Source organism: Rosa chinensis, chromosome 2, assembly GCF_002994745.2.
Source record: "Rosa chinensis cultivar Old Blush chromosome 2, RchiOBHm-V2, whole genome shotgun sequence".
Lineage (NCBI taxonomy): Eukaryota > Viridiplantae > Streptophyta > Magnoliopsida > Rosales > Rosaceae > Rosa > Rosa chinensis.
Genome location: NC_037089.1, coordinates 50,452,108 through 50,475,521, shown reverse-complemented (window position 1 = coordinate 50,475,521; position 23,414 = coordinate 50,452,108). Strand labels below are relative to the sequence as shown.

The window sequence follows — 23,414 nt, the reverse complement described above, 5'->3', positions numbered from 1 at the left end:
ATATTCTCAACACGCCCCCGCACGTGTGGCGAATTTTCAAGCCATGTACGTGGACAACTTTGGATGACGTGGAGCCCGTGTGGCTGTTAGGCATACACACGTGGGTAACCCGCTCTAATACCATAATAAAGTAATCTAAAGTTCACATCCAAAACCAATTGGCAATAGATAGGGTGGCCCAAACATAAGGAAACTCATAGGCAAGGTCCAATTTTTTCCATGTGGGATGTATATATTCTCAACATAATACACAACCCAAATCGGCAAATCTTACTGCCACAAAAACTAGATTGACCACTATTCATCTTAGTCTTCTCATTACTATTTCACGTATAAATAAAGAAAGCTACGAAGGAATAATCCGTAGTTCCTCTGCAAAGTCGCCCGAAAGAGAAACTTGCACAAGTTCATAAGCCATGAAACTTTGCGAGGTGAACATAAAACTTTGCACGCAAGTTTACATAATAATCCAAACTAGAAAAGTCGTAAAAAGATATCATGATAGCATACTTTCTTTGTCTTGACTCTTGTTTCTTCTTGGGATTTCGTCTTTCTCTCTTTCGCGAAACCCGAGTGAGAAAATGAAGGGAAAAGACCCTCGGTCCAAATGACTCTGTAAAACCCTAGGTTTCTCGCGTGCTTCTCTCTCTCCCCTTCTCTTGGGAAAACAATTCTTACCCTTTGTTCTATAAAAACAAGTTAGTTTGCTTAGGGTCAAATAGACAGACATTCTCTTTTGTTCCCACCAAATGTTTCTCCAATTATCAAAGTATGGGTAGCTCCGTTGCGCTATGACCTTGAGTATTGCTCAAAATAAGCCAACAATAATATTCAAAAGAGTCACACATTTGTCTCTATATGTGCATGGTTTGAAGATTGACTTCAAATTTCAAAGCATAGTTTCAAAAATAAATAAACGGGTTTTTGTTCTATACAAATTTAATAAAATGGTGGGATATTAGTCCACCTTATGTACGACCGGCCAATCGATCTCTATGTATCCACGGTTTTCTACATGGCCTCTGCATGTTTATTAGTTCAGACTTCAGAGTGCAGCGTTAAACTAAAATAGTAAAATAAGAAATGGATAGCTAGCCTAGCTCATTGGGTTTGCTTAGCTTTAGATTTCCAAAGCTTATTTTCTGGGTCTCTCACGTGATCTTAACGTGTCCATTGTGCCATACATGTTCGACAAGAAAAGCTTTGGTTCTTTTATGGCTCAATAGTCTTGATGGCATTGTGATACCCTCAAAATTTGAAAGGCTTCAACAAAATAACGTAGGTATAGTTAGATTTAGAGCATAGCTACTCTAGTCTTCCAAATGTTTCTGAAAATATCAAAACATTGGCGATTCCAAACTGCAGATCTGCATAGTAATTCTATGACCATTTTTGTTTATGAACCCTACCTCAAAAGGATACAAGGGACGTACAACTTTAGTTCCAAAGTTATAGATAGAAGTATCAGTTTGGAAAAAAACCAAACGAATATCACTGACTATTTCAATAAACTATTATTTGCATAAACATGCTTAGTAGCATTGGAGCCGTGTAACTCTAGTACATGGCAACACCGGACCAATTTCTTGGTGACACTGCTGGTTTTGATCTGATCTATCCAAGCTCTACCTTTGTGGCTGCCCCCAGCCCAAAGAAGAGAACTAAGGCAATGGTTGAAAACATGGAAACAAGTGAGGACTAGGGCAATGAAAATGATTAATCATGAAAATTTTAAATCAGAATCCTTAGCTGGAATAACGAGGGCAGTTTCTGACTGGGCTTTCTAGCTCAGGTGCAATACATTGTTATTGCCTTGAGGCTAGATGTTTTGTGTATCCTAGATACTAGGATTCCTGATTCTAATCAGGCGAATAATTTTGCTTCTAAGCTTTCTACATATTTCAATAAATTTGAGTTTATCAATTCGAATAGTCAATGTGATGGTTTACTTCCTTGCTGGAATTCTTTTACAATTGATATAAATGTTATTCTTAAGCATGATAGATTTTTGCACGTACCGCAATTTCTTTGATCCCTGTGTTGGCAAAAGTTGGTTTACTACTTTTGTTTATGCTTATCCTAATAAAAGAATGTAAGCTGGTCTTTGGAATGAAATTGAATCTATTAGACCTACAAATAATGACCATTGGCTATTGATTGGAGACTTTAACAATGTCATCTCTGTTGAGGAAAAGAATGCACGCTGGTCTTTGGAATGAAATTGAATCTATTAGACCTACAAATAATGACCATTGGCTATTGATTGGAGACTTTAACAATGTCATCTCTGTTGAGGAAAAGAATGCACGCTGGTCTTTGGAATGAAATTGAATCTATTAGACCTACAAATAATGACGATTGGCTATTGATTGGAGACTTTAACAATGTCATCTCTATTGAAGAAAAGGTTGGCGGCCTGAACTCAGCCTCTTGTTATATGTATAACTTTGTTCAATTCTTGAATAACATTAATGTTTCTAGTTTATATGCTGAGGGACTGTTGTTTACTTGGTCCAATAAGCATAAAGACCATACTATAATTTTCGAAAGATTAGATAGAGCAGTAGCTAATTCTGATTGGCTTACTTTGTTTCCAAATGCTTCTTTAGAAAATCTGCCTATCATAGGTTTCTGATCATTGCCCCATTGTCCTTACTACTTTACCTTCTAAAGTAGCTCATTCTAGAGCTCTTAAATTAGAAGCTGTTTGGTTCTCACACTCGGACTTTCCAAAAACGGTTGATAAGTTCTGGAACCAGACTCTTGATCCTAAGCCCTCTTAAGAACTTTATTGCTATTTCCAATGCTTTCTCACATCACATTTTTCATTGGAATAGAGAGTTTTTTGGCAATTTCATTTCTTAAATAACTGTACTAAAATCCAAAATTATTTAGCTTTCTACCAAAACCAACTTATGCTCTTCCCTTTATCAAATTTTCTTAATGACAAAGTTCGGAAGATTTCTAAAGATCTTTTAGATATTCATAATCAAGAGGAACTTAACTTGGCTCAAAGAGCTAAAAAAAATTGGCTTACTTTAGGGGATAAAAATACAAAGTTTTTTCATATATAGGCTACAATCAGAAGACATTAAAATAGATTACTAGGATTAAAAATGACATCAATATATGGATCACTAACCAAAGTGAAATTGGGGATGTTTTTTGTGCAGTGCTTTAAGAGAAGGTTTATTGGCACCAATGCTCAATCTTTGTTTCATAATAAAGTGTTCACCTTGATTATGAATCGAAAGAAGATTCTTCAGGCTCCAAACAGAAGCCATAGTCTCTCACTACTTTTGGATCAGATTTTTTCTTCCGCAAAATCAACCTCCCAACTGCATAGGAGTAACCAAAGATTACAGCCGGTCTAGCGACTCTGAAGGACACTCGTCCATTGTTTGAGATTGCAAGAGCGGTAACGAGTCATGCTGATACCTCCTCAGCCATTGTTTGGCAACGGCAGTGTTGTGGAAAATTTTCGAAACCCTAACTAGCTCTGATAATCTCTCTCACTTTTAATCAGGCTGATATGATCATAGCTAATTGCACGTGATAGTTTTTATAATAGTTGTAGTTCTTAAAATAAATTATTTTTAAATTAAGGAGAATTTCATAAATGGTTACTTAACTATAACTCATTTGACACTTTAGTCACTCAATTTTCAAATATATAACTTTGGTTTCAAATATATAACTTTGGTCACTCAACTATTATTATGTCAATCACTTTAGTCACTGAAGAGCATTTTGTCACACTTCAGTCACTTCTCCCAATCATTTTCAGTTCAAATTTCTCAATTTTCCACAATTGGTTGGACAAAAATATTCTTGATATTGTGACAAATAAATATTTTTTTTAATAAATATAATTTTTAAGTTTGTATTTTTTATTTTAATGGGTTCTCATCCTTTTTTACGAAATGATGATGAGCCTATCTTTTTCTTTATTTGAGTGGGGAAGGTGGGGAAGATCGACAATAAACAAGCAGCCTCGTAGGTAGTTTATTGATTTCGGGGTTACTTAGTTTCTTGGTTTTGCGCTTAATCTAAAAAGGTGGGTATGCTAGGGGTATGCTAAGTAGTATGCTCATGTGAGGGGTGTGCTAGGGTTGTGTTCTCTATGTAATGACTTCTATTGACGGCCCTTTGGGCAAGTCATTATTGTACTGCTTGCTGAAATACTAAATGAGATTAACCTTTTCACCTCAAAAAAAAAAAAAAAGGGTTAAAGTTGAGTAAGCAAAATGATATATTTAAAAGTGAGTGACCAAAGTATCGAACATGTAAAAGTCAAGTGACTATTTGTGTGCTAGGGTTGTGTGCTGTATGTAATGACTTCTACTAACGGCCCTCTGGGCAAGTCATTATTGTATTGCTTGCTGAAATAATAAATGAGATTGACTTTTTCAACTCAAAAAAAAAAAGTAAAAGTTGAGTGAGCAAAATGATATATTTAAAGTGAGTCACCAAAGTATCAAACATGTAAAAGTCGAATGGTTATTTGTGATGTTTTTCCTAATTTTTCTAGTAATAATTTGTGTTGTTCTCCTTAAATTTTTTACTGAATACTTTAAACTACTTAACTTATTTATCAAGAAATCTTTCGAACAATTTAAATCACCTCACCTCACCCGGTCTTATAGAATGGCAATCTAATATCTTTCGTACATACTAGTTCTCCAAGTGCTCCCTCACGATCACTTCTGTTCAACCGAGTAACCTATTCCTGCTTAAGACAAGCAACAACCAAAATAAAGTCAGAAATTAGATTTAATCTTTCCGGGGCGAAAGCAGTCTCTTCCATTGATATCAAATCAGATGGCCCTAAACTCCTTCCAAATTCTCGAGATGAGCACTCTTGATTAAAACCCGTCAAATCATTGTGTGCTCTGATTGCCCATTTCTTATCCATGTCCCCCCATCCATTCAATTGACAGAATTTCAACTTTTGATCTCTCTTTAAAAGTTTAATAGTTCTTCTCTAGTTTATAATGCATTGAATGTAGATGATGGACCCAACTTGCAACTTACGGAGGAACTGATATAAAATCAGGCATGTATATATTAATATATCAATCACATTTAATCGTTTTGTAAAGCATGCAGAGAGTGCTTGCTTTCAAAAGGATCTACACCATCTTTCCTCTTTCTTAACACATAATTCAATACTTCCAAGATAATCAAAAGCCTCATAAGAGGGGTAAGTCTATTGTTCGTACATATTAGGGGTACTTGTAACAATCTAAAACCCATCCCTCCTGCCAAGATACAGAATGACGTAAACATGAGGGATTACCATCTCATCGAATTTGACAGCAATATCTTAACAAAATCTTCAAGAAAAATAAATGTTCTAAATGGTTAATCAACTATTATAATCATTTTACTCCGATATATAAAGCAAAATTGTCTATGTGAACCTTCACTACTGTCTCTCTCACTCTCTGTGAATTCCTCCGTTCATGTCAGCAGCATGAGTTTTAAAGCTACAGATACCGTTCCGTTCCTCCGGCAGCCCGTTTCATTCCGTTCACCCAACACGTTTCGGTTACTAACTGAAGCTGCTTCATTCTACGAGTCTTACTTAAGTGGCCAGTTCTCAGTTCCTCCGCCTTCGGTGCCTAACCAGCTGAAGCTCGTTAACCAACCAAGTCATTCCCATGTTTCGGCCGACGATACTCCACTGTTGGCAGTTAATGCCAACGTTGCCGAGTCCGAAACCGAACCGCCTCCGGTTCTCGACGGAATCGCCGCCGTAGTGGGGGAACACGTTCTGTTCGGAGGCAAAAAGGCTGCTAACAACGAAGTCAACACCGAGAACACCCAAGTTTCCGATTTCGTCAACCTCTCGCTGCGTTTTGGCGGTTCCGAAACTTCGAAAACAGCCGCCGATAAGGACATGGGAAACGTTTCGGTGCAGAAGAACTACAGGGGAGTGAGGAAGAGACCGTGGGGAAGGTTTTCGGCGGAGATAAGGGACCGTATCGGGAGATGCAGACACTGGCTGGGGACTTTCGACACGGCCGAGGAGGCGGCACGTGCGTACGACTCGGCGGCAAGGAGGCTGAGAGGGGCAAAAGCTCAGACCAACTTTCAAATCCCATCGGTGTTTCCAGTCTCGTATGACTCGGCTTCTTCATCAGCTTCTGTTAATAATAATGCGGCGGAGAAAAAGAGAAAAGTGAGTAGAAGTCGCGGAGCTAAACCCAAATCTGTGAGGGAGACCAATTCAGTGGTGGTAACTTCAGTGGCTCAACTGTTTAGTCAGACTCCAATTCCCAGAACTTCTGTTATTGGGAATCGGAATCCGAATCTGGAGCTTGATTTGAAGCTGGGCATGAACTTTGGTTGCAGAGGAAGCTAGTACTGTCTACTGTGCCCCATAATGGGGAAGCAATTAAGATGTAGCTCTTCCAGTTCAGGCTAGCTAGTTTCTCATCTGGGTTTTTAACTTTTGTTGCTTTATGGGTTTCTTAGTCAATCATGCATGGGTGGGTTGGAATTCAGTACTTTTGGTGAATTTTTGTATCCCATGCTTTAGAATTCTCTAGATAATTAACCTACTAGGCAGTTGGATATCGGAGAACCTTATATAGTACTAATGCAGGCATGCAGCTCTCTCTCTCTCTCTCTCTCTCTATATATATATTATATATATATATATATATATCTATCTATGTGTGTTTGCATATGTTCATCTGTCTTGGGTAATATGTTGAAGCAAGTACTTGTTGTCTTGTGGAGTTCAGATTTTGCAGAGATACAGAACTGAAAGTAACTGGGTACTGTTATATGCATAATTTCTGGGTTTTTTCTGCAGCTATCATAGATAGTGTTGTACAATTAAACCTTTCAAGGAGTAGAGTATAATTCGTACAAGTTATGGCTGAATCCTTTTCTCCTCTGCACTCGAGTATTATGTGGCAGAAGCACTGAGATCTCAGGATCCTGTCATAAGAAAATTAATGAATGACTGACACGAAGTACGAACAGCAGTAGTAGAGTTCTGGAACACCTTCCAAAGCACCCTAGAACCTAGCTACACATTTATATTTCTAAATAATAAATATTATTTTAGCCAAAAAAAATTTTAACTATTATTCTGTTCTGCATGGCCACGAAAAACAACAACGAAAAATGAAAACAAAGAAAATGACAATTACTGTTTTTATACTAATTTCTTGCAATCTAGTTTACAATAATGATTTTGGAACCCAAGAAGTTAAAATTCGAGTGCAAATTACCACATACAAACTCGCACCAAACTATCTTTTAGTAGTTGTTTAAGTATGATCGTAAACCGTTGTGAAAATAAAGGTAACATAACATCTAACGTATGGTAACGTATGGAAGTAATATGTCTTGGTTAAATTTTACTAATGGATAAATAAGATATATAAATGTGAAATAAATATATGTGTAATCAAATTCTAGAATCAATATTGGTTACCATCATGAAATTGATTGAAGTATGAAAAAACTTGTTACTCCGACCCCAACCCGATCAAAACTACGCCTTCGCACTCCCTCCAGACCTTGTCGCCATTGATCAATCCACCGTTGACATCGTCCTCGAAGGTAGAAACACCGGAAGCCTTGCCAAAGTTCACCTTTCCAACTTCAAACCGTTGCTAAGAACCATCACCCCCAACAAGCACGGCAATGGAGAAATAAAAAGAAACAAGAAGAAACGACGCCGGAGGAAACCGCTACTGTCCCCATAGTGATCAGAGACATAGGAAAGCCCAACTCCTCCCAAAATTGCCAGTATTCCAAGAAACCCTAGTAGAGCTCTGATCCTCTGCATAGAGTTTCTTTAGAAATTACAAAAATCTTGCAATAAGGTGACAAATAACAATCACTTACTTTCATATTAGAGTAATTTTATTCACACATTCCTAAACTGGTTTTTCTGCCATCTTTGTCCTCAGCTTTTCCTCTTCTACATTTCTCTCTTCCTCTCCTCTCCTCCTCTCACTCTGGCCTCTCTCTGCGGCTCTACAGAGAGCCCAGCTCCCTTTGATAGCCTTCTCTCCTCTCTCTCCACACCCCCTTCACCTCTCACTCCAACCCCTACTTCTTTCTTATTAATAACATATCAAAACACTACTTGGTTTGTGATCTTATTAAATTGAAGATCTCAAGAAGTAATGGTAAACATGTAATTCCAAATTAATTAGAAGAGAAAGAGATTAAAACAGGTTCATGCGTTTGTTAAATTAATTAGTAGTGGCAGAGAAGATCATGAAGAATTTGTTTGAACAGTTTGTTGATATCTTCCTGTCGATTTGTAGGAGAATTTTTTTTCTTATTATTATTTTTAGTTGAGAAAGGGTATATGAGGAATTTAAAATTTTACAAGTAAATAAAATTACTCTTCATATTATAGCTCACTCCCAAGGTTTCAAATTTCTGTTTCGGTAAAATTTTCTAAAAAAAAAAATCCTAGCGTTGCCTCTTTGCCGCGCTCTAAAACACAGAAACCCTAGCGTTGAGTGCTTACGGCGCCCTTCTCTAACTGCATCATGGCCTCCATCAAGCATGTCATAGCTACTTTTGCAGCATCGCTTGCTATGGCCGGGGGCGATATTGTTGATCTCTCCCACATGGCTGGTGGATCTATGGCACGTGGATCTCAGGCTTTCTTGCTAGCTCGTCCTTTGACGTATCTGCAACGTCATTTTCGACGTATCTGGGTACTGGATGGCTCATTTAAGGTACAAGATCGGCCTCCAAATAGGTACGTCTTCTCCTTTGATCAGAGGAAGGATCAAAATAAGGTGATCAAAGGGGGCCATGGTATTTCAACAAAGCTCCTGTGATCATGCAAACTTATGATGGTCTTGCTGCGCCTCAGTCGGTATTGCTGGAAACCCTCTACTTTTGGGTACGCATCAACAACATCCCACCCGCTATGGAAGAGAAGCGAACCATCATGAATGTGGCCTCTATGGCGGGAACATACCAAGAAATAGATCAAAAGCTATTTGATAACACTAGTAAGATCAGGGTTCGGGTGTCACATGATATCTCTAAACCTTTTGTCCAAACGTGGACTCTGAAACTTTCTCCTGGAGTTGTGGCTGAGATAGACTTCTTCTTCGAAAACCTGATCGGTAAATGCAGGAAGTGTAACCTAATTTACCATGCCCAAGATGTCTGTCAGGTGGTCTCACCGTGCAAGCAGTCTGAGGAAGCGGACCAGATGCGTCTCCCTCTGCCGAATTCATTCATGGGCTTTGCTGAGAACATGTTTGTTAATGGTGCATTCAAGTTCCAGGGTGTGCAAACACCAATCTTACCTTCTGTAGCACGCAACCTATTTGGATCCGGTGATTAGTCTAGAAGGCCAATAGTTATTCGCAATGCTAATGTGGAGAAACAAGCTGCAACTACTCGATCTGAGGGTACTAGTAAGGATGCCCTAGCTTTGGTACCTTTTGAGGTGACGCTGGCAGATTTGAAGCGCAACAGCAATTATCAGTATCTCAACATGCAAGTCTACCCTCGGTTTTCGCAATTAGCAATTATCAGTTCTGAAAACACATGTATCACGAGGCATCGACTAATGAACAACCAAAAACGTACTTGCAAGCAGCTTAATATATGTATAAGAATATACACGCACAACAAAACCACTAACAGGATAGGGACGGCTCACCCTACCTGGAATTGGAGTGCTTGTCTACATTCGGGTTCGTTCCCGACTTTCGATCATTTGTCCAAATCCATGTGCACACGCTCGAGTCCTTTGAAATAAAATTAAACCAATAAATAACTTGACGTCATAATAACTCAACTAACCGAACAACCAAAGCATTTATTTAATTTTCCTTAAAGTCCATCGAATTAACCTTTAGCAAATAAAACCTATTAACCATTCCCAAATAGTTCAAATGATACGGCTTTTGAACCATTTAGGATATGGTGATTATGCTTCTTTCCATAATATAGTCCGCATTAATTATTCAATGCCATTGTCTAGCATTTCTTTCTTAAGCAACAAATATATTTACCATTCCTAAATAATCCAAACGATATTGCATTTGAATCATTTAGGATATGGTCATTATACTTGGCACTTTGACCTTTATTTGTTTAGTGTTTTACTTTATGAAAACAAAGCATAATTTACCATTCTCGAATGACTTAGCTTACCATGTTCATTCCAAGATATGATACCACTAAAGTACTTCCATTTGTAAATTGTTCCATGAACTTTAATCCGATATCCTAATTTAACTCAATCAAACAAAATCCACCATTTTCACTTCCGAACCCCAAGCAACATTGATGATTACTCAAGCTCCTCATGTTCTTTTACAGCAACCATTTATTTTACAATATGGCAATTCACACTCCACATCGTTTTAACTAACAACACTAATCTTTTCCACACATCTAGCCATTTCATGCTTGTCCATAGTATACTTCATTTTAATCGATAACTTTGAGAGGCATTAATCAATCAAGCAATTAACCGGTTTCCAACCATTTAATCAACAACAACTCAAACTCAAACTCAATGTTTTCAATCGACAAACCACAGTTACAACCATTTGAACATCACCACACCAACAGTACTCGGTAACTAGAGACCCAGACCCTTACCAATTCTTCTGTCCAAAACTGGAAGTCGATTTAGCATGGCTGCACCAAAACACCATCACCCACTCGAACCCCTAACAGGTAGAACAAAATCAACAGTCAACCATCACCAACTTTCGTATCCAAAACAGAAACTGCAGAGTGTCCTTACCATTTCTTCTTCAAGGGTCACTCAATCGAAACCTCAGCTCCAGGCGGTCCTCTTCAAACCCAAAAACGCAGACTCTCCAAACCTCACACAATCCAATTTGAGCAACAGAAATTAGGTGTTTAATCTAAATCGAATTGGAGGCTTCAACCCAGACTAGGATGACGTAAATTACCTAACAGAGACGATCCAGCGACCGTGAGCGGCGGAGCTACGGTGGTTGACGCGCCAGCGGAGGCGCGTGAAGCTCGTGCGGCGGCTCTGGTCGAAGTCGGAGGTCGGGAGCTTGGGTCTCGAAGGGTAGTGTAGCTCCGACTTCGTTTATGGGAGTGTAGAAGATCGATTCGGGCTAGAGACCGGAGAATGAAGATAGGCAGAACCTCGAGTTCCGGCGAGCTTGCCTGGCGTTTTTCCGACTTTGGTGGGTGGCGGAACTTCTGCGTTTTGCTCCTTGTTGCTTGCTGAGACGGATGGTAGTGTCGGAGTGGCGAGATGATGGACGGAAATCAAGGAAAGCCGACGAACAGTGGTGTCGCTGCTTCGAGAAACCCAGTGCGGAGGTTGGAGGTGATGCATGTCGACGGTGAGGCTCCAGTCTTGGTCGGGTTTTGGTGCGGCGTCGACTGGTGGAGGAGATGTGTTGAGGTGGTGGCCGGAGCTGGAGTCTCCAGCGATGGCAGAGAGCGAGGATGAGAAAGAGAGGTCGGGCTTGGGTTGGATTTGGGTGCTGGATCGATTTGTGGGGATGGTTTTGCGAGGTGGTGGCCGGAGATGGAGTTTTCCGGTGCTACAGTGGGAGGACGAGAAAGAGGGAGAGAACGGGGGAGAGAGAGTGATGCGGCCGAGAGGGGAGAGAGGAAGAGAAAAATGAAACTAGGGTTTCTAATTTTCTATTTATACTAATGTGCGCGAAATACCAACTTTGCCCTTGCGACGAATTACGAAACTCTCCTAGTTAATTGCTTTCGGTTTTGGGCTCGTAACTTTTCTTTTACACGTCTTTCGTTGGGAACCTCCTAAATTATTTTGCGACTTAGCCCTAGGCCCAAATGGAAGAACTTTGGCCCAAACCTATATTGTCGGCCCAATAGGTGGTCTCGACACCAAGTTAATCTCCAAAGTCACTTCCTTCACTTAAATCACCTTGCGAAAAATTTTATTGGCGAAAAATTTACCTTCAAAATTTAAATAAAATTTTCGGGGGCTCACAGATGCGGTTTACCATAAACTCTTTATCTACCCATAGATGGTAGAGGGAGGATATGTAATGGTCCTTTTTAGCCTGAGTTGATATTAATATATCGACATGATATTCTTCAAAAAAAAAAAAAAAACTTCAGTTTCAATTTCATTTTCGGTACTTTAAATTTAAGGAAATTTTGAAGAAAGTTTCGATTTCGGTGGAAATTTCGATTAAAAATAAAGAAATCATATTAATTTCATTTATAAAATGATATTTTTGAATGAAATATTTACATAGACTAAATTAACCTATTTACAATGTAGCCTCTCTAAAATTATATATTATAATAGAATTGTGATATTTATTATGTACGAGTAATTAACTAGTACTGTAGTAGGTTGCTAAACTAGTGTTTTTATCTATACGTAATTATAATTGTGCTATATATTGATAATGTGAATACGGTTTTTTTTTTTGTATGGCTGGAACTCAGTAAGAGATTTGCCATCACACATTTTTCACTAATAACTTGAAAAATACAACTGGGGGGGGTAACGCAATACCAAAACCCCGTGAATGAAAATGAACAAAAGCAACATAAAGTATTAAGAATAAGTGTTACTATGATGTGATTCAATCCATATGGTTGAACTGCTTCTATTTAGTATCATACAATACTGCTCCCAAATACATGAATTTTGAAAATGATTTTAGTAGCAAATAAAAGCAAAAAGATTTTTTTATTGTATTGAACTTGACTAGAAAAAAAAAATCAAAATTTCATATTTTCTCTATGAAAATATGAGTAAAAAACTTCGTTAGTGAGAAATTTCGGACAAAATTTTAGTGTAAATTTTTAAATATATTTTGTGTGTGTGTATATTTCGAAAATTAAGAATTTTGTGGAAATGTACTGAAAATTTCAAAAAATTTTGAGGAACTCAAACTCCTGACTGAAATGATATAGAATATGCATTTCCAAGGAAGAGAAAAAAAAAAAGTTTCATTATTCTTGGGCTTCCAAGAAACCCCCATGAAAAGCGGTTGGATGACTGAAGCTGAAAACGATGGACCTCCATCGTTGCTTGATTTACTGGACAAAGAAAGACAGACTTAAACTCGCACTCCTGTTTACTTTTTGAGGAAGAGAAAATATCACCAATGGTCACTGAGTTATGACTTATTCGACACTTAACTCACTGTATTTTCAATAATATCACTTAACTCACTCAGTTTTACATCCGTCTTTCACTTAACTCACTGCCGTTAATTCTAATGTTACAAGCCGTTAAAATTGAGGGTATATTTGTCAAAACACTTAAAAATCATTTTTAACTTAAAAAAACTACATTTATTAGACCTTTTTTCAATTTTTTTTTAAATTTCTGAAATTTCTAATAAAAAATAATTTTTTTAACTTAAATATCATTTGAAAAAAAATTTGTATTTTTTTTTTAAAAGTTAGAAATGCATTTTTTTAGTGTTTAGACAAATATACCCTCAATTTATATTTATTAGACTTTTTTCAATTTTTTAAATTTCTGAGATTTCTATTAAAAAATGATTTTTTTAACTTAAATATAATTTGAAAAAAAAATTGTCTTTTTTTTAAAGTTAGAAATACATTTCTTTAGTGTTTAGACAAATATACCCTCAATTTTAATAGCTTTTAACGGCAGAATTAACGACAGTGAGTTAAGTGAAAAACGGATGTAAAACTGAGTGAGTTAAGTGATATTGTTGAAAATACAGTGAGTAAAGTGTCGAATAAGTCATAATTCAGTGACCATTGATGATGTTTTCCCTTTTGAGGAATGGCTTATTAGGAAACTCCAAAACACAGCGTACATACCATGGCATTGGCATATTTCAGTTCAATATAAGATGCTGGATACGTCACTTACTCACCTCTTCAAGTATCGTAGTGGAATTCTAAACATGTTTTGTTTATTGTATTATCAGATTAATGTGTTGCAAAAAGCTTGGATTGATAGAAAGCCATCAATGGGCATTTCACCAATCAACTAAGACTGATGATACGTATTGACAGTAATTTTGTTTCTGCTCAAATAATACTTTCATAAACAAGGAGAAAAACGCAGGAAGAACAAATACAACTATATATACAAGCCTAGTGCGCATTGAGAGTGACGGTACTCTTTACTCTTTCTTTTTATTTTATTTTTATTTATTTATTTATGGAATCGGATGGGGTGCCTAAAGAGAGTGGTCTCTTTAAATTCGACCTGGGCTGGTCAAAGAGCAACATTTAGCCCTCTTTTAAGAGCATGTTCAGCTCTTTGCAATTAATCGGCCTCCAACTATGATTTCTCAAAAACTTGTTTCCACCGGTGGGCTTTTGACTAGTTTCAGATTGGCCTTTCGTGACCCAGGCCAAGAAAAAGGCGAAGATGCTGACCAATTTTTTGATCCAAGCAAGCCGGTTGCCAGCTCGGCCCACACCATGTCGTGGCTGACGTCAACTAGCTCGGTGGAGAGAGCACGTGCTGCGGCGAGATTTTGTCGTGTAGCGCTGAAAAGTCAGAGCACGTGCTGCGGCGAGATTTTGTTGTGTAGCGACAATGAAGGGGACAGTCTCCTCCATGTGGAAGCTAGCCGTTGGGTGGTTTTGATATTTGAAATCAACGGTCAATGAATCTAAACCGTTGGTTTCAATTAATCTACAGATCCTACGGTTTCTAATTATTATGTATGAATATATATATGTAATGTCACGCACTGATTTTACACACATAAAAATCGATATATATAATCTCATAATTATACATGCGTGAACGTTCAGTCATCAATACAAAATACCTAGAATCTTTTTCCCTTTAAACCAAGTACATACTGATGCCCTGAACCCTCAAAGTTAATATACACTCGCTCCATAGAGTTATATATTACACAAGCTTACGAATTAAATTGTCAACAACAAGATAAAACGTAAATGCTTCTCAGAGCTTACTACAATTGAAGTCCAAATAACGGTAAAGTCACAAAATTTGCTTCCTACCGTTTAGCTGCAAGTATGCAACCCCCACTTCAGCCACGATTATCCTGACCTGCAGGATTAACCCCTACACCGTTTGAATGGTGCACCGGGTTGCCACACAACAAACCCGGTAAGCTTTTGCAAGCCCATATGAGTAACTCAAACCCCACACAACTCACACCAATCACGAGAATAACTCACACAAATCACGTTTAAATCAATAAACAAATCACGGGATAAACCCACACAAATCACGAGATAAACTCACACAAATCACGTTTAAATAAATAAACAAAACACGAGATAAACTCACTCAAATCACGTTTAAATAAATAAACAAAGCACGAGATAAACTCACTCAAATCACGTTTAAATCAATAAACAAATCACGGGATAAACCCACTCAAATCACGTTTAAATCAATAAACAAACACGGGATAAACCCACTCAAATAACGTTTAAATCAATAAACAAGCACGGGATAAACCCACTCAAATCACGTTTAAATCAATAAACAAACACGGGATAAACCCACTCAAATCACGTTTAAATCAATAAACAAGCACGGCGGACAGACTAGAGCTCTAACTGATCGTATTCACTAACCCGGCCAAAGGCGTGAAGTCTCGATTTTCCCACCCACGATCCTTGACTCGTAAGTCTTTGGACCCGCGGTATAAATACCAAAACATTAAAGGAGTCACAATGGACCCAAAATGTTACACGAATCTAAAATGAAAGATTCTCCGTAATTGATCCCTATCAATTACTCCAGGTACAAGACCCACATTTAAACAAACCACCCGCGAACTAAAATGTTCCTCAAAAACACAAATCACACGCTTTTCAAAACAAATCGAAATCAACATTTCCACAATCATTTGTTTTCCAAAAGCCACATCCCAAAACAATAAAAAGCATCATTTCATGTATATTGTTTCAAAATCCACAAACCACCAAAACATATATATTTCACGTAAATATATATATACGTAGTCATCCGCTCAGGAATGCCTACTACTACCAACTATAGTTTGCAGTTAACTAAATAACTCTCAAAACAGTATGGTGAACCTGTTCGTGAATGAACTTCGTGAGATTATTCACCTCAGAATCCCGCTGCGTCTTCTATACAGAACCGAACTAACACTATCAGCAACAACTCGTCCAATTCACCTTTAGAAGCTCCTAATCACCAATGATCTCAATCAGTAACGATTCACATTTGATTTAAGTTCGAAACCCCTGTTTTGAACTAAAATCCCCAAAGTGATGCCAATCGAGGCAAAACCACATCTGAGACCTCCCAAAGTCTCCGGAATACGCCCATGATCGATGTGACCAAACCACAAGTCGATCGGACGCTCGAATCCTCACGGATCGAATAAATTCACCAATATGAAACGGCAAAAATCATAACAAATCCATTCGAACTCCAAAATTTGCATATTATATATCGAAACGGTCGTATCGACGAGTAGAAGACATATAATATCAAAAACAGTCCCATACATGGCCGGAACACCGCCGGAACGCCGCCACAGGCGGAGGCGCACCGCCGCCGGCCAAAACTCATTATTTCACAAAACTTCCAACATCAAAAAGCTTCATCTAAGCATGCTTATGAACTTTCATAACTGGATCGAAGTCAGAAAACAAGCTTAAGGGATCGAAAACTACCTCACAAACTGTGAACAGTAATCCCAACTAAGTTGAACAAAGTTTCACGTGAATCGATCCAAACAACCACCAAGGATCGATCAAGGAGGCTGCTCTGAGCTTCCCAAGCTCAACTTGAAGCCCCGCCGACGTCGGAACAAAGATTTCCGACCGGGTCCGAAAACTCCAATCTGCACCGCCTTCTATCGCCGCCACCACCGAGAATCGGCGCTAGAGAACACCACAGGGAGGAGCGCACGGAGGAGGTGAACTGATCTGGAAAGTCTCGTCGCCGGAGATGGCAGGAGCTCGCCGGAAAAACTGGGTCGGATCACCGGGTTCGGGTCGGGTCGAGCACCGGTGATGAGAGAGAACGGAGCGTTTCTGGTTTCCGGAAAAGGAAAATGCAAAAATGGAAATAGTAAGTTTCCGAAAATGGAAACTCCTATTTATAGAACTTTCCCAAAACTTCAAACGCTCATAACTTTCTCATACGAACTCCGATTCTCGCGTTCCATATGTCCACGAACTCGTATCAACGCGCTCTACAACTTTCGTGAAGGAAGTTTTTGGAGAATCCCAACGCATCAAAAGTCAACCTTGAACCACCCCTAAAGTCATACTTTTCAAATAATTAATTCGTCCGAAACACTTCCGCTCCGTCCACGAGCCACGAAACCGTCCAACAACCATAAATTAGATTCCGGAAATTCCTCGGAAAATAAATACGAATTTCTGGGGCATCACATGTAACGGTAACAAATAAAAAATGCTAAAAATTTCTCTATAAATACCTACCATTTATTTTACATCTTACACCCAAAAAATTATCTTTCATAGTTAGACAAGTTTTTCTTCCTCCTCTTCCTATAGCTTTCATCTTCCAAATTTTTTTTTATTCCAATATGGCTACACATGGCAAAGAAGGCATAGATGAAAATTCAGGACGAGATGGACGAATGAGGAAGACATTCAATTGTGCAAGTCTTGAAAATATGTCAGCGAAAATCTGATTTTCGGTAAAGATCAAAAGAAAACAGATCTATGGGAGGGCGTGAAGCAACACTATGCCGCAAATTGGAGTGGAAAGGTCCAATCAACTTCAGCTTTTGTGGGGAGGTGGAAAAATTTGAAGATAGAACTCTATGAGTGGCATTGTGGATTAAGGCAAGCTCATAATTGATACAAGATCGAGCGGTTCGAATGCGATTGATTAGATATGAATTTGTTGATAAATAATTTAGGATTAAATTCAGTTTACCCCCCTGAAGTTTGAGGGTAACTTCATGTTAGTCCTTGTGGTCTCAATTTAATCAGAAACACCCCTGAGTTTTCTAATTTTAGTCAGCCGTGTCCAATTTTTCAGAATCCGTCCAAATTAGACGTTAACTCTGACAGTGGGGCCCACTTCAAGGGCTAAAAGGGTCATTTCAAGACAAAACCACCTCATGACCAAAAAGAAAAAAAAACCTCTCTTCTTCCTTGATCCTCTTCTTTCATCTCTCCACCTGAACCACACTAAAACCAACACTCCTTTTCCGGTTACAAAATCTAAAATACCAATTCCAGATATCCACACTAACCACAAAAATGAACATAAACTCAGTTCATCAAACAGTTAAAGGTCAAAACTTTGATAGATAATAAGCTTCAAAACACAAAAAGCTTCGACCTTTGTAACAAAGAAGTAAGAACCCAGAACTTGATAGGGGTGAATAGACGACCTTTCTTCTCCTCCTCCTCCTCTTCTGTCGTCACCGCTGCCTCCCTCATTGCCAAGTGGGTCTTCCAACAAGAAGTGGGTCTTCATCGACGTTGGCGTCAAAGCTGGCTGTCTCCTTCTACTTATCTCTCTTCATGTTCATCTCTCTCAGAATTGCCATCAAAGACCTGTGGAAGGCCACCCAATTCTTCAGCCAAGCCAACAGAATTGCCGACTCTTCCATCTTCAGAGATACCTTTGACAACGACGATCTGCCGTCAAGGTGATGACAGGCGACTTGTCCCTCTCCACGGACGAGATCAACATACTGAAGCCAAAAGCTTTAAGGGAAAATCACCCAAAATTAAAAGTAAGGGAGAGAAATGTTGGGCATAAGAGGATGGCAGGAGGAAGTTGCTTTCCTGATGTCGGACATCGACAAAGTCCCCAATTGCGGGTTCTCCACTTCGAATCTTCAGTCGAACTCTTGGGTTTGAACAAATTTGGAAAGTTGATTTTTTTTTTCTTTAAGAGAATGGGTATTGGTTTTAGAATGGGTTTTAGATCTAAAATTGGAGTCCGGCCTTAGTGTTTCAGTGTTGATTTAGGGTTAATGGGGTTATCTGAAGCAGAAGGAGGAGGATGAATGGGGAGAGAGAAGGGTCGAATATGGTTGTGGTTTTCTTTTTTTCGGTCATGAGGTGTTTTTATCTTGAAATGACCCTTTTAGCCCTTGAAGTAGGCCCCACTGTCAGAGTTAACGTCCAATACGACTGACTGAAATTGGAAAACTTAGGGGTGTTTTTTATTAAATTGATACCACAGGGACTAACATGAAGTTACCCCCAAACCTCAGGGGGGGGGGGTAAATTGAATTTAATCTAATAATTTAATTTCTTGATACATTATAAATAAAATTATTACTTGATAAATAATGAAGTAATTATAATACCGTTATAATTGTACTAATTGATTTTGATTGTAATACGACATACATTATAATTAAAATTATTATTTGATAAATAATGAAGTAATTATAATGGTGTTTATATTTGTACTAATTGATTTTTACATCAAATACAAGATACATTGTAATTAAAATTATTACTTGATAATAGTTAGTTAATTATAATGGCGTTTATATTTGTACTAATTGAATTTTTTTTTTTAAATAACATAGCTTGATGAAGCACATAAATTGTGGCATGTCGGGATGAAGAGAAAAGGGATGAAACAAAGATACAATTTTCAGAGTTTAGAATGTTACGAGGTTGTGAAGGGCTTTCAACAATTTAAAGACATCCCTAGCCATACAGCAGGAGGAACATCAAAGGAACGAAGTCAACAGATGCACACACAACCATCTGTTAATATTCCCATCAACTTGGACATGGATGTAGATGAGGTAATTGCCGATGAAACTCCAGATCCCACTACAACAATTCAAGGCTTTTACTGTGTAAAATTTACGGCGTGCAATTTTTTGTGCCGTAAATGTTACTCTTTTCATGCACGCCGTCAATAACCTTTGTCATTTACCCTTTTACGGCGTGCATATATAGCATGCCATTAATAACCCTGTCAGCTAGTCGTTTACGGCGCTCAGAAATAGCACGCCATAATTGTGTCATATCATTTACGGCGCACATTTTAAGCATGCCGTAAAAACATACAAATAAATCTTATTTACGGCTCGCAAAAAAGCATGCCGTAAAAACATCTCTAAAAAAACTTAATTACAGCTCGCAAAGAAGCATGCCGTAAATAATGATTTTTAAGGCGCGAAATTTTTACTGAAAGACTTGGTTTCCCTCTCAAGTTTCTCTTTCCTCTTTTCTCAACTTTCCTGAAATTTACTTACTTTTGTTAGTTTTCTATTCTAAGAAAGTCATGCCCTTTGCAAACTCCTCACTAGTTCGCAATGCCCAAACCTAATAGCCAAAATCCCAGACCTTCCCACAAGTTCTTCTTCCCGTCTAATCACCCAGTTCTCTTGCAAAAATCTCAACTCTTCCCTGCCCAAGTTCTTCTCTTGGGCTATCGGATTTCGCGACAAGGGTTGTGTGTTCAATCGAGGATGAAGAGAGCATCTCAATTGTGATTTCTCATCATAAATTCAGGTATCGCCATATGATATTGTGGATTCATATGGATTTTGGTAAATTTGATTGGGTTTGTATCTCAAAAGTGAACCGGGTCTGTCTAAAATTTAGGATTTATAGCTGGGTATTTGGTTATCTAAGATGGGAGTCTGCTTGATATGTAATATCTAAAACTTTTGGTTTGATTGAATGTATTGAATTGGTTTGATAGATGCGATGGAGTTTCTAAACTTGGTGGATGACTCGGTTCAAGCATATCAAAGTCTTATGCACGATTTTGATGAATTTTTGGAGCACTATGACAAGGTAGATGCATTGGTACGTTCCTCTGAATTTTTGCCTAGGAGTGGGGCTGTAAGTGAGTTGTTACTTGCTTTGACCAAGTCTTCTAGATGCCTTTGTTACTGCAGCGGTCTGTATATGACCCTCACTTGGTGGGCTTGTTTAAATTTATGTTGTTGGTTCCTGTTAAATGTTGTTGCTTTTAGTTTGGGTTCTATATATGTGGGTTCTTTTTTTGTTAAGAACTCAGCAATTTGAATTTAATGAGAAGGCTTTGAGAAAATTGTTTCTAAGTTCACTACGTTGGAATTGGAAAAAAAGACTGTGCTGAGGAAGATATATATTATTACAGAGTGCATGTGCTGGATATAGGTTCTCATTATTTAATGCAAAGTGTGCTGGGATTAGGTTAGTGATGGCCTTTCTTTCTCTCTCCTCATTTTCAGTATTTGTAAGGAACAAGCATGATAACCTCGTTATCATGACTCTAGGCTATTATTCACTTTGTGCCTGTAAATTTCAATTTGGTTGTACGACGTGGAGATGGAATCTAACTAATAATAACCAAAAGAATCTAAAATAGAAATATATATTGCAATCAGGTCTGTTTGTAAATTTCTCCGGCTGCAGAGCATGATAGAGATAAAAATATCCATTTTCCCTGTAGATAAAAATAGTCATGCCCTTAAAGTTATGAAAGCATAAGAGATCATTGTGTTGGTGGTGAGGAGCCAGGGCGGTAGTGCATATAGTTAGTCTAGCGGCACCAAGTCATAGTAGACGTGGGGGATATGAACAGCAATGGTGGCATGCGTGAGATTATAAACAGATATAACAATGCTCATTTGGCATAGTAATAAGAAATACATTTGTATTTTATGTACACAAAATTATGGTCTTCGGGTGGTTATGCATATAGATACCACAAAGGCAAAGGTCAATGTGAAGATGATATGTATTGATGGTGGCAGTCATATCTGGGGTTGATGAAGCTGGATAGGCTGCTCTAACCATAAGGTTGAGGCAAGAGATTACTTTAGCGCCTTAGAAAGTAATGAATAATGAGGCAGTTATTCGCACTTTGTAGAAATGGTCAGGCCCATGGTTTGCTCTGAGTGCTATGGAGTTCAAGCCTCCTCATGGTATCTCCCTAGCTATTTGCTAAAGTTTCCTTCCTCCTTAAAATTCTAGGGTCTGGCAGGTTGAGCATTCGAATATTGAAAATATGATTACAACGTTTATTTCTTTATTAGTATTCGCAATCTAATGCATATATATGATCCCTAAGTATCCAAGCCATAGCTAGATGGTTATTGTGATCAATGCAATCCAATTCCATTCTGGCTGCTTTTGGGTTGAACTTCCTGATTAATTCTTCATTAGCCTATGTCATCATAATCCTACATTCTTCTGCACAAACAATACATGGGTACCCTGTTTTCTTTTCCTCGTATACTCTCCTGAGATATTGTGCATGTTAAAAGCCGTCCAATGTATTTTTTTTTTTCAGAAGCAAAAGGGCTCTTGCAGACACTTGATTGTTTGTCACTGTTGCGCAGCTGGTTTTCAAAGCTTACCCACATTCTGTTAGTACCATTCCAATCTTCAACCTACTAGGCCTTTCACCATTATTGTGTAGAGCCCCTAGCTTCAAGCCTGTAACTTGGCAGCCGTCGCCTGACCACTAGTTAAAAGTGAATACTGATGGATCCTTTAGAGGCTCTAATATGGCTGGGTTTGGAGGGATTTTTCGTGATGCAGAGGTGTTGGGGCCTTTGCAGCAAGAGCTGAGGTTCCTAGTGCCATTGATGCAGAGATTTTGGCTGTCATTGAGGCTATTCAGGTAGCTTGGGTTCGTCGTTGGACCCATATCTGGTTGGAGACGAACTCCACCCTAGTACTTACATATTTCAAAAACCCCAACCTTATTCCTTGGAGGCTCAGAACTCGTTGGTTTAATTGTGTACTCAAGTCTCGGCAAATGACTTTCCATGTATCACACATCTTTAGGGAATGGAACAAAGTAGCAGACAAGCTGGCTAATTATGTTGCTTTGCATGATGGAGCGGTATGGTGGATTGCCCTCCCGTCCATTATTACTTCTGAGTTTGGTCATGATTACTCTTCGCGTACTAGTTATCGGTTTTCTTAGTTACTTTGTTTGGGCTCTTGGTTTGAGTCCCAATTTTGTATTGCCTGTTAATTTTTGTCTTACTTATTACTTTGTTTGTATTGGATGCGGTCTTGGCCTAGTCCCCCGTTTCCTTTTGCTTTTGTTCTCTTTATCTTGAGCTTGGTTTGGTTTGGTCCGCCAGCTCATTTGTAACCTTATTATTTTTCTTAATAAAATTTCGGGGTAGGACGTGGAGTTAGTCCTATTTTCGCTTCTTTAAAAAAAAAAAATTACTCTTACAGTGCAATTCATTCACTTAGAAGGTACAGAGTCGCAGTAACTTACAAGTTATGTGGATACAGATGCCTCAAATCTATAATTTGTTATATAAGCTGAGAGAAGTTACTCTTAGAGTGCAATTCATTCACTTAGAAGGTACAGAGTAGCAGCAACTTACAAGTTAAGTGGATACAGATGCCTCAAATGTATAATTTGTTCTATAAGCTGAGAGAAATTAACTGTCATATGAGTAATAAATGCAAACCGGCTATGGAGGTTATAGATACCCACATGTGGCTATTTCTGTATCTTAAGTAGGGATTCCTTCAACCACTTT

The 23,414-nt window shown here is 38.3% G+C and overlaps 1 protein-coding gene across 1 annotated transcript; it reads left to right on the top strand.

The window, feature by feature from the left end:
- The first annotated feature begins 5,476 nt into the window (after window positions 1-5,476).
- LOC112184462 (ethylene-responsive transcription factor ERF084) lies at window positions 5,477-6,367 on the top strand. Its single transcript, XM_024322726.1, has one exon. It carries the CDS (start codon window positions 5,477-5,479, stop codon window positions 6,365-6,367), a length of 891 nt encoding a protein of 296 aa, XP_024178494.1.
- The last annotated feature ends 17,047 nt before the right edge of the window (window positions 6,368-23,414 follow it).